Source organism: Equus quagga, chromosome 11 (assembly GCF_021613505.1).
Source record: "Equus quagga isolate Etosha38 chromosome 11, UCLA_HA_Equagga_1.0, whole genome shotgun sequence".
Taxonomy (NCBI): domain Eukaryota; kingdom Metazoa; phylum Chordata; class Mammalia; order Perissodactyla; family Equidae; genus Equus; species Equus quagga.
The window spans coordinates 80898844-80913728 of record NC_060277.1 but is presented as its reverse complement, the minus strand read 5'-3'; the positions used below and the strand labels follow the sequence as shown (position 1 = coordinate 80913728).

Genomic DNA, 14885 nt, shown 5'->3' with positions numbered 1-14885 from the left:
GACATGGTCTGACTTGAAATGTGGCTTACTTTGATCTCTGTGTTGAGAATAAATGGAAGGTGGTGGAAGGGCAGAGAAACAGAGGCGGTTTAATAATCCATGCAAGAGATAATGGTAACCAGTATGGTGGCTACAGAGATTATGAAAAATGGATGGATCCTGGATATATTTTGAGGAATGAGCCAACAGGATTTTTGGATAAATTCCATGTGGAGGAGGGCATCAAGGATGATTCCCAGATTTACGGTCTAAAGAACAGGACAGATGGTTTCCATTTACTCAGATGGGTAAGACTGGGAGGGGCAATTTTACAGAGCTCGCTTTGGGACATGTTAAGTTTGAGATACCAATCGGGCATCTAAGTAGAGTGCGGAAAGGTCTGGCCTAGACATATAAACATTTGTGTCATCTGCATATATGTATTGTGTTTAAAGTATAGTCATATGTCACTTAACAATGGGGATATGTTCTCTTCTGAGAAATGTGTCTTTAGGCCATTTCATCGTTGTGTGAACATCATAGAGTGTACTTTACACACATCTAGATGGTATAGCCTACTTACGTACTTAGACTATCTGCTACTAATCTTATGGGATTACTGTTACATACGTGGTCTGTCGTTGACTGAAATGTTGTTATGCAGTGCTTGACTGTATTTATATGTAATATATAAATTTTCCTTATATATAATTTAAACCCATGAGATGAAATATGATCACCAAAGAGTGAGTATAAATAGGAAAAGAGAAGAGGTTCAAAGACCAAACCCTAGGGCTTTCCTATTTAGAGGTGGTGGTAGAGACTTTGGATTTACACTCTGCCTGAGAAAAGAAGCCTTGGAGGGTTTTTGAACAGAGGAATAACATAATGTGATTTTTGTTTTGAAAAGATCTCTCCAGCTGTGAAGCCTGGAGTGTAAAGGCAAAGGGTGGAAGCAAGGAGACCATTTGGGAGGCCAGCTATTGCAATTGAGGAAGCTAGAGAAGGGAGTTGGGTAAGAGTGGTAATGGTGAAGGTGATGAGAAGTGATTTGATTCTGGATATATTTGGAAGTTAGAGTTGATAGGTTGCTGATTGGTTGGATGTAGAGTGTGGATATTAGCTGTACATATTTCTGTATTTGCATAAAATTTCTGTTGATGGCCCCTTATCAAGGATAGTGTGTATTTAGATAATGTTTGGACAAGGGAAGATGGCTGAGAGTTAGATAGCAATCAGTTTTAAAATATTTGAGTGCCAGGCGCATTGCTAGATACAGGGTGGTTGCAAGGATGAATGAGACAAATGCAGTCTGGGGGAAAGAGTATGTTGAATAGAGCATGTCTCTTTCAGCATTTTGACAGACTGGCAATTGAATGGGAAGACAAGTGTACAGACTTTCTTGGGTTAGAATTTGTTTGATGAGAAATTTTCAAAGTAAGGGATGTGTCTATAGTACTTTAAATACACTTCTCCTAAAGGCATTAAATAGAGATTTTGAAAATTCTAAAGAAAAATGAATATTAATCAAACCTTTAATGGTTTATTTTTAATTAGGTCCAAACTAAATGACATGATAGATGCTATTCCAAAAAGTAAAAAGAACAAGAGATGTCAGTTGCACTCCTTAGATACGCACAAACCAAAACCTTTGGGGTAAGTAGAATTGAATGTCAAGATGCTTTGTCGTTGTTAAGATTATAAATGTTCATCGTATTTAGTAAAAAGATAAACAATTAGTTTTATTTCATTAATTGGTTACACTATACCTTAGGTCAAAATAAATGTCTCCCTGTTCTGTAGGCCTTTTTTGCATGGAGACTATATAGAGTCTCAATTAGGTTTTATTTTACTTTTTTAAGTTTTTTTTCTTACATTATGTTTCAGAAGAAGAAGGTTGAGATCTTTGTGGAAATTTATGTAGCCAACATTAAGCTTTTCAAAGTAGTGATGTTCTCTGAGCTATATAATAGTCATAATGTATAAATTATTTTTCTTGTCTCTAGGTCTCTTTAATAATTTATCAAGTATTTAAAAAAGTCTTGAATCAGTTATAGCAATGTGTATTTATGTAACTAATTTGCAGTTTTCCTCTTGGTTAAAGTGCTACAATGCCCAAGGCTGCTTCTGCACCCATATCCCAGCACAGAGGCAGAGTTGCCCCATACAAATTGCTTGGGGTAAGGGGTGGTAAGGAGAAGCCATTTGAAAGAAGTTTCTAAGAAGTAACTTTTGTTTTGGCGAGAATGGGATGATGTAAAACTATACTTCTGAATTAATTTTAAAAATGAGTTTTCTAATATCCCATCAGTAGTGTTGACATCATTGTATAGACGTTTTCCTCCCTGATAGAAAGACCTGGATGACCAGGTGGTAGTATGTTAATGATCTGTTAAACAAGGTTTTTTTTTCTATACTCAGGATCAAAAATTTTATTATGAGAACTGTCAAACACATAGAAAAGTAGAGAGACTGTACCAGGATCCCCCTCCCCACAGATACCTTCACCCAGATTTAGTAGTTATCAAGATTTGCCACATTTGTTTCATTTACCACCTTTTCCTTTGTTGAAGTATTTTAAAGCAAGTCCCAGGCATCATGTTATTTTACTCCTACATATTTTCACAGGCATCTCTAAATATTTGGTATTTTCTTTCATAATGACAGTGCCATTATAACACCTAACAAAATTAGCTATGATAATCTTGTACCCAGTTCATATTCACATATCCCCAACTGTCTCTAAAAGTGTCTTTTTATGTTGATTTGTTAGGATCGAAACAAGAACCACACATTACATGATATCTAAATGTGAGAGTGCTCTGAACCCAGGAAAGCTCTACACAACCTAGAGTGGTTATCTAAGGATAATTGCTATTTCGCATACCTGATTATCAGTATCTTTAGAAAATTCCTGATTTTCTGAATGCAGAATTCAGTCTAGTTTTCTCATTAAACAATAACTTGTATCTGAATGACCTGTTGGCTAAAGCCACAGAGTAGTATGGTGTAATAAAAAGCTTACCTTCTGGATTTTTTATTATGAATATTTTTCAGTGAGGAACTAAAAAGCAACAGATAAACCCTAAGATCTTACACATCTGTGCCCATTGCTACCTTCCTTCAAAGACCCGTCCTTCCACTTTTCCTCTGGATTCCATCTCCTCTCTTGTTCTTAGTGACTTTGCTTCATTAATTATCTACTTTTATTAAATTGACATACAGCTATATTTTCCTATATTTCAGCTTAAAAAGAAAAACAAACCTCCGTAGACTTCACATCCCCCTTTAGCTACAGCCCCACCACATGGGAAGCCAAATGTTTCAGAAAGTTTTTTGCTGGGTTATGGAATCACTATGAATGGAGTTAGTTGATCATAAGCAATGTCTTCTCAGTTGATCATAAGCTTTAGTTATTGTCATATGCCCTATGGATAGTGGGCCAGGGAGTACAGTCTGCTTAGCCAAGACTCCCTCTCATCTACTTTGGATAGTCTCCACCATTGTGTGCTTCTATGACTCTCCATTTTTTATATTTCCACAGTTATTCCCCCCTTTTTCTGTTTATACTTTCTTCAGGGAAAGTATTATACATTTGATTAGATTTCAGCCTAGTGAATAGGAACAGTCCCGCTCAGCCTTCCTGAGAGTGTTCTCATATCCATGCAGGTAAACCCAAGTTATTGTATGTCTTCGGAGTAAGTTTGAGATCCAAAAGAAAGGTCTAGGCCAGAGCTGTAGGCCTGTAGCTGATGATTGAAGATTATCTTAGAGAATGATATATAAGATCACCTAGAGGAAGAGTAGAGTAAGAGAGAAGAATGCTGAGGGAATTCAATTTAATTGTAGAAAAGAAGCCAGTAAAGAAACTTGAGAAAGAGTGGCCAGTGAGGTAGGAGGAAGCCAAGGGAAAAGAGTGTTTCAGGGGGGTCTGGTTGGCTGTATTGAGTGCTACTGAGTCATCTAGGACCCAAAAGTTTTCATTGAATATAGCAACACTGAGCTAATTGGTGATCTTGATGAGCAGATCTGTGGTTGAGTGGAAGTGGAATCCACATCAGAATGGGTAGAAAAGTGAATGCAATGTAAGGTTGTAATGGAGTAAGCTGTGAGTGGAAAGTATGGGAGTAGAACTAGGAAGTGGAAAGACTTCTTTTTCAGGAAGCTTAATCTTGAAAGGAAGGAGCAACATAAAGACTTTCAGTCTGGAGAGGTTATGGATTGAATCTTGATTTGAGCTGTAGAATTTTTTTGAAAAACCTTTTTTTTAAGAATACTTTCACGTTGGGAGCCGTCGGTGACGCAGCGGTTAAGTGCGCACGTTCCGCTTCTCAGTGGCCTGGGGTTTGCCGGTTTGCATCCCTGGTGCGGACGTGGCACCGCTTGTCACACCATGCTGTGGTAGGTATCCCATGTATAAAGTAGAGGAAGATGGGCACGGATGTTAGCTCAGGGCTGGTCTTCCCCAGCAAAAAGAGGAGGATTGACTGTAGTTAGCTCAGGGCTAATGTTCCTTAAAAAAAAAAAATAAGAATACTTTCACATTCTTATGATGTAATTATCATTCCCCAGCTCTGATTTCATGAACCTTTCCCTCGATGATGAGAACTTGAATTTGAGAGTTACTGAGTTTTAGGAGGTTATGGATCACTCAAGCATAATTAGAAAAAGAGGAAATATAGCAGTTGAGAGTAAAAGGGTGTAACATGGAAGGCAGAGCAGGAGTTGAGGTTTTTTATTTCAAAAATAAGCAGCACTGAATCTTGTCCTGAACCTTTCTGAGGGAGAGTAGGGAGCTGAATTGTATGTATGACCTTATGTGGTGGGCAGGGGATGGAGAAATACCTATTTAGCCATATAGAGTGGGTTAAGTAAAGATTCAGAGGTTTTTCCATCTCAACCATCCAAGGTAATGAATTTCTAGGACTGTAGTGAGACCTGCAGAAGAACAGGCAGGAGCCAGTTGAAAATCATGAAAAATCAAGAAGACTTATCATTGACTGGAATGTAGACACAATTTCTCTTGGAATGCACATCTGCAGCAAAGCAAATTGCATGACCAGCACCACATTGCAACCTGTGGGGGAGGGAGAGTCTGGGAAGTTTTTTAGTAAGTTTCAAAAAAAAAATCATTTATATAATCCTTATTACTAATTTAGGCTGTATAAAGTGTTCATCTTAGTATGCTATCATTATTTTAGTCAACCTAAACATTTATTTAGTATAATTAGATTAATCTGTGACTTCCTCAGCTACTTGTAAATGTGAAGATAAGAATTTTGTTACCATGGGCTAGCTATAAAATCACATTAAGTAAATCAAAACTTGTTAGAATTTTTAATTTGTGGAAGATTGATCCATGTTTATAGGTGAAAATGTTGTATAATTTTTTTCAGCCCTTTTGACTTTAAAACGTTCCAGGTAGATTTGCTCGTAAAATGCTTAGTATATCAACCAGTTGCTATCTTGAGAAATGTAAATGTTGTTAAATTATATCAACATATGTCAACATATATTATATCAACAATATATGTTGTAAACTTAATAGTTGAGCAGAAGTTTTTAATATAAGGATATGAGCACACGTTTAAATAACATTTTAATATGGTTGAAGTGAATATGTAATTATATGCAGATTTACAAACTTACCCTACTAATATCTTACTGTATTAAAGAGTTCTTGATTTTAATTTAGACTACAGAAATTATTCCTTCAGATTCTCTCAGTGTCACTAAGTTTTGTACTATACTGTATACTACAGTGAAGGGAGCAGTAGCAGTGTCAGTTCAGAGAAGTTAAGTACAGATAAGAGAAGTAGTGAAGACCACAGGAAGGACAGCAAGTGTAGGATCATTTTCCATTATGGACCTTTCCAGGGAACAGCCAGGTAAAATCAAGCAATCCTTTTCTCTGCTTTTTTTTTTTAATGTTTTACCCTCATGTATTTCTCCTTTTCACTAATAGTTGTTTCTTTCTGCAGAGGTTGTTGGATGGACGTATGGGAACTAATGTCCCAAGAATGCAGGGATGAAGTAGTTTTAATTGACTCTAGTTGTCTTTTAGAAACACTAGAAACATATCTGCGAAAACACAGGTAAGTCTAAAGGTCATTGTGGTACAGTTGGAAGGTGCCTTAGCTGTCAGTCATCCAGACTGACCCGCCACTGACCTCCTTCATGTAATAGTACTCCAGCCTTCCCGTTAATACCTGGCACTAGGCAGAGCTTAATGCTAGGGTAGGCAGTTCCTTTATGGGATGACTCTCAGTGTTAGCCTTCTTGGGTTGAGCCAGCATCTCCTTTTTTTGTAATATTTACCTGTTGGTTCCAGGTGAGTCTTTCAAGAAAACACAGAATGATTGAATCGAGTAAAGTGTACTTAATCACTTTGTAAACTCTAGTATTCCTTGTGTTTATGATAGAAGCATTTCATAATGTTATTTTCTAAGTTAAAGTTAAATTAGCAGCTTTCACTTAGTAATTTTTGAATTATTTCTTCTGTAGTTGTTTGTGAAGACCTAAAAATAGAGTTGGAATTGATGTGCTTCATGTACTATAAAAGTAACTTCAGATTTTTCTTTTTAGAATACTACTTTACAAAGGAATTTTCTAAGTGTCATTAACATTTGGAAATTCGTAGGGAGGGAGAGTGCAGTAGGAAAGGAAACTGGTAAGGGAGCCATCTAGAGATGGCATTTTGGGGGGAGTTGTATTGTTTTAATATAAATTTGTCACATGTTGGGTTTGTGGTTGTGTGTTCTTTTACCTTGGGACAGATATACACAATTACTTTGGGGACACTTTTAGAACATACGTGAATGATAAAGACTGGCATTTTCAAGGTTGGTATTTATATGGCAATGAGCTAATGACAACCTGCATGCTAAGTTTATTAGGTGCTTCTCTTTTTTCAGTTATAAACTTTATTACTTGCTTTTTTGGTTGATTATACCCAAGAGAGTAGAGAATGTGTCAATTATTTAGATTTTGGAGGAGCATTATATAGATACAACATATATAAATGTATATATGTTCATTATAGATTCCTTTCTCTTTTATTATGAATTGATCCTTATATTCAATATGAATTGATCCATCCAAGAGATAGCTTTTTTGGGTGATAAATTACTAGTTATTAGAGCTAATGTTGTGGAGTTTCCTCTAATGGTTGTAGATATTTCCTGTGGTTTGGGGCAGTGTTTTTATTTATAAGAAGGTGGAGTCCATTTTATAAATATCTTAAGGGTGGGGAGAAGTACGATTAAGAGAATAATTAAGGGAGATTGCATTGAATCTGGGTTCTACTGATTATTACTTTGTACAAGTTTTATGTGCCTTAATTTTTTTCTTAAGACAAAAATAATGATAGTACTGATCTTACAGGATTTGTTGTAGGATTAAATTTGTTGTGGGGATTGATGATAGATGGCAGGGTTTACAACTTAGAATAGTATCTGGCACATAGTAAGCACATCGGTGAATGTTTGCATGACAGATTTACAAGTCCTTATTCATGTGTTTCTAGTTCTTATTTTAGGTGCAGTTGGAGTTTTTGAGGTATAGTCAGCTGAAAATGATTTCTAAACATCTAAATAATGTGCCTTTTTGTAACTTTATTTAGTGGACTTTTTTGAGCACTTTGATTTGATAACACTCTTTAGCAAGTTAAGTATTATAGTAGTATATTACCTGTATTAGAAATGAGGTGGGGGCCAGCCCTGTGGCCGAGAGGTTAAGTTCATGCGCTTCGCTTCTGCAGCCCAGGGTTTCGCTGGTTTGGATTCTAGGCATGGACCTAGCACTGCTCGTCAGGCCATCCTGAGGCAGTGTCCGACATAGCAGAACTAGAAGGACCTACAACTAGAATATATAACTATGTACAGGAGGCTTTGGAGAGAAGAAAAAATATATATTGGCAACAGATGTTAGCTCAGGACTAGTCTTCAAAAAAAAAAAAAAGAAATGAAGTGTTAGGAAACTGAAACCTCTGCCTTAAAAAAATGTTTTTTAAAATTTATGTGCAAAGTTATTCTTGAAAACAGGAAAAATCACTTTCATTCTTACGGCTTCCATATAATATTTTTAAATTGCTGTTTACTTATGCTTATGTTACTTATGATTATATACAATCAAACACATAGTAAACTACTTGAAGGATTTAAAGCAGTAAAATATAGAGAAAATATTTCAGGTTTTATTATTGGTACTGTGTGACATTTAACCATTTATTTACCTGAAAATGTAAACTTAACCATTTGTAACCTGAAAACATGGAAGTATTGTTAGTTCTGTGTTTATAATCCATTTCTTCCCCCAAAGGGAAGACTTTTTTGTTGTTGTGGTAAAAAAACAAGTAACATAGATTTAACGTTTTAACAGTTTTTAAGTGTGCACTACAGTATTGTTAACTGTATGCGCATTGTTGTATTAGAGCTCTCTAGAATTTTTTCATCTTGAGTGACTGAAACTTATACCCATTGAACAACAACTTGTTTACTCCTCCTCCCAACTCCTGGCAGCTACCATTTTCTTTTCTGTTTCCATGAGTTTGATTACTCTAGGTAACTCACATAGGTGAAATCATGCAGTGTTTGTCTTTTTGTGATTGACTTATTTCACTTAGCATAATGTCTTCAAGGTTCATTCATATTGTAGCATGTGACAATTTCCTTCTTTAAGGCTGAATAATATCCCATTGTATGTATATACCACGTTCTATCTGTCAGTGGACATTTAGGTTACTCCCACATCTTGGCTATTGTGGATAATGCTGCAGTGAACATGAGTTTGCAAATATCTGTTTGAGATCCTGTTTTCGATTCTTTTGAATATTTATTCAGAAGTGGGATTGCCAGATCATATGATAGTTTTATTTTTAATTTTTTGAGGACATGCCATACTGTTTACCATAGTGGCAGCATCATTTTAGAATCTCTCCAGCAGTGTGCATGGGTTCTAATTTCTCCACATTCTCACCAACACTTGCTATTTCCTCATTTTTTGATAGTGGCCATACTAGCGGATAGAAGGTGATAGTGCATGGTTTTAATTTGCATTTCTCTCTTGATTAGTGATGTTGAGCATCTTTTCATATGCTTGTTAGCCATTTGCATATGTTCTTTGGAGACATGTCTCTTCACATCCTTTGCCCATTTTTTAATTGAGTTTTTTGTTATTGTTACTGAGTTTTAGGAGTTCTTTATATATTCTGGATATTAACTCCTTGTCCAATATATGGTTTGCAAATATTTTCTATCTTCCAAAGATAGTCTTTCACTCTGTTGAAATTTGATGTACTCATTTGTCCATTTTTACTTTTGTTTCCTGTGTTTTTGATGTCATATACAAGAAAGCATCGCCTCTTCCAATGTCATGAAATTTCTCTTCCCTGTGTTTTCTTCTAGGAGTTTAATGGTTTCAGATCTTAACGTTTAGGTCTTTAACCCATTTTGACTTAATTTTTGTGTATTTCTTTGTCTATTTTTAAAGAATTGGTGAAACACAATGATTTAACTTTACTTGTCAACATTCTTGCCTATGTTTACCAAGTAGGCTTAGAGCCTCTATTTTAGTATGTATTCATTTCAAGAAACAACAGTTATTTACTATGGGGCCAGAAAGATGTTTCTATCAAACTAATGTGTGGCAGTATAAGGGTAAATACTGTAGAGAGAAGTATAAATCAGAAATAATTGTAACAGAGGAAGATTGAATTCTAACTATGGAAATGGCAGAAGGCTTCTTTAAGGGTGGACATGATTTAAGCAAATGAAGAAGGATGTGAAGAGGAGTGGGAGGAAGCAGAAGAAAAAAACTTTGAAGTAGGGACACATTGGCTGTATTTAAAGTAGTCTGTTGTATATATGGTATGTATACAGGGGCAGGGTAGAGTAGGGGGAAGCATGAAGGGAGAGATGAATCTTGGGAAATAAGGCTGCAAATAGTAGATTGGGTAAGAGAAGGGGTTACTGAAGGCCTTAATAAGGAGTTTGCATTTTATTCATAGACAGTAGGGAGGTTTTTAAGGAGAGAGAGAATCAGATTTGTTTTAAAGAATTATTTTGGAATGGGTGATACATTAGAGCTAGGAAGAGTGGAAGCAGGGAAGCCGGTTAAGAAGCTTTTAAAAAAATTGTCTAGGCAGTTTAAAATAGGGCAGAGAGAATTGAAAAGAAGGGACCTACAAGAGATGTAAGAAAGACAGAATTGATACCAAGTGACTGCACCCCTGAAAGGGGGACCTAAGGAGAAGTTGGAATTACCTAAGGTTTCATCCTGGGTGACTATGTGAATAATGATGTTGTTAACAGAGATGGAAGTGAATGTGTTGCCCTTGGTTTTGTACAGTAAGTTTAACGTGTTGCCTGTTGGCCATCTGTGACGTCCCCCATTTTTCGGTATGGGTCTGGCCCTCAGGCAAGGGCACAGACTTGAACAGAGCTGAAGAGTTGAGACTTAGACCTATTGGCTTAAGCCATCGGAGTAGATGAGCTCACCTAGGGAGATTAATTTAAATCAGAGATGAAAGTTTCCTTGTTCCATGACAACTGATCTTCTCAGAGAGCCAGTTATTAATATTGTGAACCTGGCTTTTCACCAGACCAGTTTCTTCCTTGTTTTAGGAATTCAAAGATAAAGAAACCAGGCTCTGTTCTTTTTTTCCTGATGGAATAATGTATGTTGTCTATATTATGTCTGTGTATTGAGAAACATGCATTTTTTTAGAAGAAAGAATTTGACATTTTGGAAATTACCAATAAACTAAAAATACATATATCACTTTCCCATTCTTCTTGCTCCCGCCTACCCCAAATGCCTAGCTACCAATGTATTAAAATGTTGTAGTAAAAATTTGAATCCAGGTTTACTGGCTAAAGAGAGCAACTATTTTCAGAGGCTGAAAAGAGGGATCCTACAAGTCGTTGCTTTGTAGCCTCCTTTGTTTTATTTCTGGCCTGTAGTAATAGATCTTGAAGTGGAGATATGCAAGTCCTTGGCAACTAGTATTTTCTGGGCTTATATTTTATGAAATAACAGGTATCTATCTGTATCATTCTTTTAGGCTATGTGCTTCTCTATTTAAAAATCATTTGCAAATAGAGATCTTGCTATATTTACGTAATCTCTAAATTTGTGTTTATGTGTGTATGTTTTCAGTGTGTGTATGGTGGCTTTTTTTTAATGCTCTATATGGGAGGGGACTGACATTGTCTAGTACACTGTTATATGCTATGTGAAATAATTACACAGCCAGTTCTTAATTTTAAGATTTTTCTTTTCAACAGGTTTTGTACCGATTGCAAAAATAAAGTTCTCCGAGCATACAATATCCTTATTGGTGAACTTGATTGCAGCAAAGAGAAGGGCTACTGTGCTGCACTTTATGAAGGCTTGCGGTGCTGTCCACATGAACGACACATACATGTTTGCTGTGAAACAGACTTCATTGCACATCTTTTGGGTCGTGCTGAGCCAGAGTTCGCAGGAGGGTATGAGTATGTAATTTGCTAGAATGGGCTATCTAGCGCTTTGCTTCATTTTATTACCAAAAGTTTATTTCCATCACCTTCTGCCTCAGTACATATGATATGTGTATAAATTAGATTGTGCCTGTAAAGATTTTGCTTTCTTTAATACATGCATTTCTTAATTGACTGATTAAAAATAGTGAGAAAGTGTTCCGTGGTGTTTGGTTCAGTCCTCTGCTTCTTGTTGCTTGAAGTAGGCAGACTTTTTTTGGCTTTCATTATTATAGATTATCATTTTCATTTGAAAATGATTAGAAGGAATTTTCCCCCTTCTATCCATGCATTTCCATGTTTAAATTTTGTTTATAATGATGTTTTTTGCATAGGAAGTAAGGTCTTTACAGCAGGGGGTTAAGAAATGCTTTACTGAATGTAATTCATGAACTGTGTATATTATTATTAAATTATATAGGAACATAAAATTTTACCTCTGGCTTTGTTGTGAAAATGAAATGAGAAAAAGTTGTTCATTGAATAAATCGAGCCCATTTCCCTTCGTGTTTTGTGTACCAACTCTCATTTGAGTGCCTACTTTCTGTTAGGCATTTTGAATACAAAGACTTCTTTTATCACTAAAATTCTGTGAACACATCTACTCAAGACAGGCCTAGAGTGCTTTTGTCCATGATTGAATCACTTTGGCATTGCCTGTCTCGATTCCCCCTCAAAAAAAGAAACAAAAATTGAACAAGCATTTGCTTAATTGGAAGGTGAAAGGAACTGTCATGCCTACTGTGAGCTGACACTTAAACATGAATTCTCTGTGCCCAAACACCCATCTCTTTAGGGCCAGTTCCTGAATTACCTTATTTTTAGCAATATTAGGACTGAGTTCTACCTGCATGTGTATTTCTCATGGGCTGTGTCCACGTATGCTTGTGTATTTATGTATACATTGAGTTTGTATACCTGTGGTGTTATTAGGTATGCAGATTGTGTTTAAATCCTGAACTTGCAGATGTATTATCCATTTTTACTGTTTCATTTAAGGGTATTAGGAATTATGTATGATTTATTCTCCTTTATAGGCGAAGAGAAAGGCATGCCAAGACAATAGATATAGCTCAAGAAGAAGTTCTGACCTGCTTGGGAATTCATCTTTATGAAAGACTACATCGAATCTGGCAAAAACTAAGAGCAGAAGAGCAAACATGGCAGATGCTTTTCTATCTTGGTGTTGATGCTTTACGCAAGAGTTTTGAGGTAAGAACAGTGGGCTGCTTCAGTGTCCAAGATTGCTTAGTCAAGTTATGGGACCAGATCTTAATATAAGTTACCAGTCTGACCTTGCCTCAGAGGGCTGCCATCCACTGATACAATGTCATAGCTTTTGGGGGATTAGGGGAGGGGTTTCCTGGGGAACTGGAGTTTAAAAGAAGTTTGTGAATTTTTCTTTGTTTTTTAATCATATTACTCCACCAGCCTTGGTTTTTTTCTCAGAGAAGAAAACTGAAGTTGATGATAATTTAATAAGATGCTGCTATGAAACATGACTAATGAAAGGTTAAAAGCAGCCCCAAAATAAGCAACAAAATTAGAAGCCTTTAATGAGTCCCATTTGCCTGCTGATGTCCAGTAGTATGAAGTAAATGCTGGCTGAGTGCTGTGATGTAAGAACTACATTTTAGAAGCACATTCTTTATAATGCTGATAATAGGGTTTAGTGCTTGTGATTTGGTAATTTTTTTTTCAGTTATAATCTGTAGAACATAAGTTTTTGGCTAGTAAATATTTTGTTATATTTTAGGGTATGGTTGTAACCCTCTAACTGGGTCACCAGTCCCTTTTGAGAATGGTATGAAAGCTATAAACCCTTCTTTCAGAAGCCCATCCTTGAATTTTAAGCACTCTTTGGGGAGTCTGAGGAGATTTGTACTAGTTCTTTGAACAGATTTGGAATTCCTTTTCTCTTTGTATGTTTGTGTCTTCAGAAACCTGGGTCACCTGATCAGGTTAAATAATCTCATTGTGTGAAGAAATGAGTGAATATTTACTGTGTTATAATTCTGAAATTTGAAACTAGAATATTTCTGTTTTGGAATAGGAATGTGTATAAATCTACCTTTCCCATAGAGATTAGTTGTATATTCACTTCCTGAGTAGATTTTAAGACTGTCATTTAAGTTATTAAAGTTTAAGATTCTTTGTGGAGACTACCTGGCAAAATTACATCATGAAATAGCAGTTTTTGTGTGTATACTGTCATTTAAAATTAACAAATGAGAATTTCCATGGAAAATAAAGGAAGTTTTGACCAATATTCATTCTCAACTTTTGTTTTTATCGTAGATGACTGTGGAGAAAGTACAGGGTATTAGCCGATTGGAACAACTTTGTGAAGAATTTTCAGAGGAGGAACGAGTAAGAGAACTCAAGCAAGAGAAGAAACGCCAAAAACGGAAGAACAGAAGAAAAAATAAATGTGTATGTGATATTCCTACTCCCTTACAAACAGCAGATGAAAAGGAAGTAAGCCAAGAGAAGGTAAGAGTCCTTAATATTGACTCATAAATACATAGTATTGCCTTGCTAGATTTGGGAATTTTTACTCTGCTTTTCCAGAATGTGAGCTCCCGCAGATTGTATCTTGGCTTTTTTCCTACTATAATCTGTGTAAGCCAAACTTTTTAACATCATGTGTTCGTTTTATAGAGACAATTGTTGGTTATCTTTTTACCTAACCTTAGTATGCTGTTAGATTAAAGTCCACATGTGGAAAGTTATCTCCATGCATGACCTTAGAGCAGTTCTCAACTGATCTCTGGACCCCTTTGCATTCTTAAAAATTAAGGTCCCCAATGAGCATTTTTGTTCATATGGATTTACTTACAACATTTACTGTTATTAAAACTGAAAATGGAGAAATTTAAAATTATTTATTAATTCACTTAAAATAAGCCCATTGGGGCCGGCCCAGTGGTGCAGCGGATAAGTTCGTACATTCCACTTCTCGGGGGTCTGGGGTTCGCCGGTTCGGATCCCAGGTGCGGACATGGCACCGCTTGTCATGCCATGCTGTGGTAGGCGTCCCACGTATAAAGTGGAGGAAGATGGGCACTGATGTTAGCTCAGGGCCAGTATTCCTCAGCAAAAAGAGGAGGATTGGCAGCAGTTAGCTCAGGGCTAATCTTCCTCAAAAAAAAAAATAATAATAAGCCCATTATATGTTAACATATATAACATTTTTGAAAAATAGCTATTTTCTGAAAAAAAGAAAAAAATTAGAAGGGTGGCATTATTTTATATTTTTGCAAATCTCTAATATTGGCTTAAAAGGAATCAGGTAGATTCTCATATTTGCTTCTGCGTTCAGTCTGTTTCCATATGTTGGTTGGTTGAAGCATATGAAGAAAGTCTGGTGTCACACAGATTTATATA

The 14885-nt window shown here is 36.1% G+C and overlaps 1 protein-coding gene across 6 annotated transcripts in view; it reads left to right on the top strand.

The window, feature by feature from the left end:
* The window catches only part of GGNBP2 (gametogenetin binding protein 2), a 30700-nt gene that overhangs the window by 11000 nt on the left and 4815 nt on the right, over positions 1-14885 (top strand). For 3 of the 6 annotated variants that reach the window (XM_046675398.1, XM_046675397.1, XM_046675399.1), the window contains exons 5-10: positions 1537-1635; positions 5742-5867; positions 5961-6074; positions 11265-11474; positions 12536-12710; positions 13797-13991. In XM_046675398.1, coding sequence (XP_046531354.1) covers positions 1537-1635; positions 5742-5867; positions 5961-6074; positions 11265-11474; positions 12536-12710; positions 13797-13991 — 919 coding nt within the window. The remainder of the gene's footprint in view (positions 1-1536; positions 1636-5741; positions 5868-5960; positions 6075-11264; positions 11475-12535; positions 12711-13796; positions 13992-14885) is intronic. The other 3 variants (XM_046675400.1, XM_046675402.1, XM_046675403.1) reach the window with 3 other exon arrangements.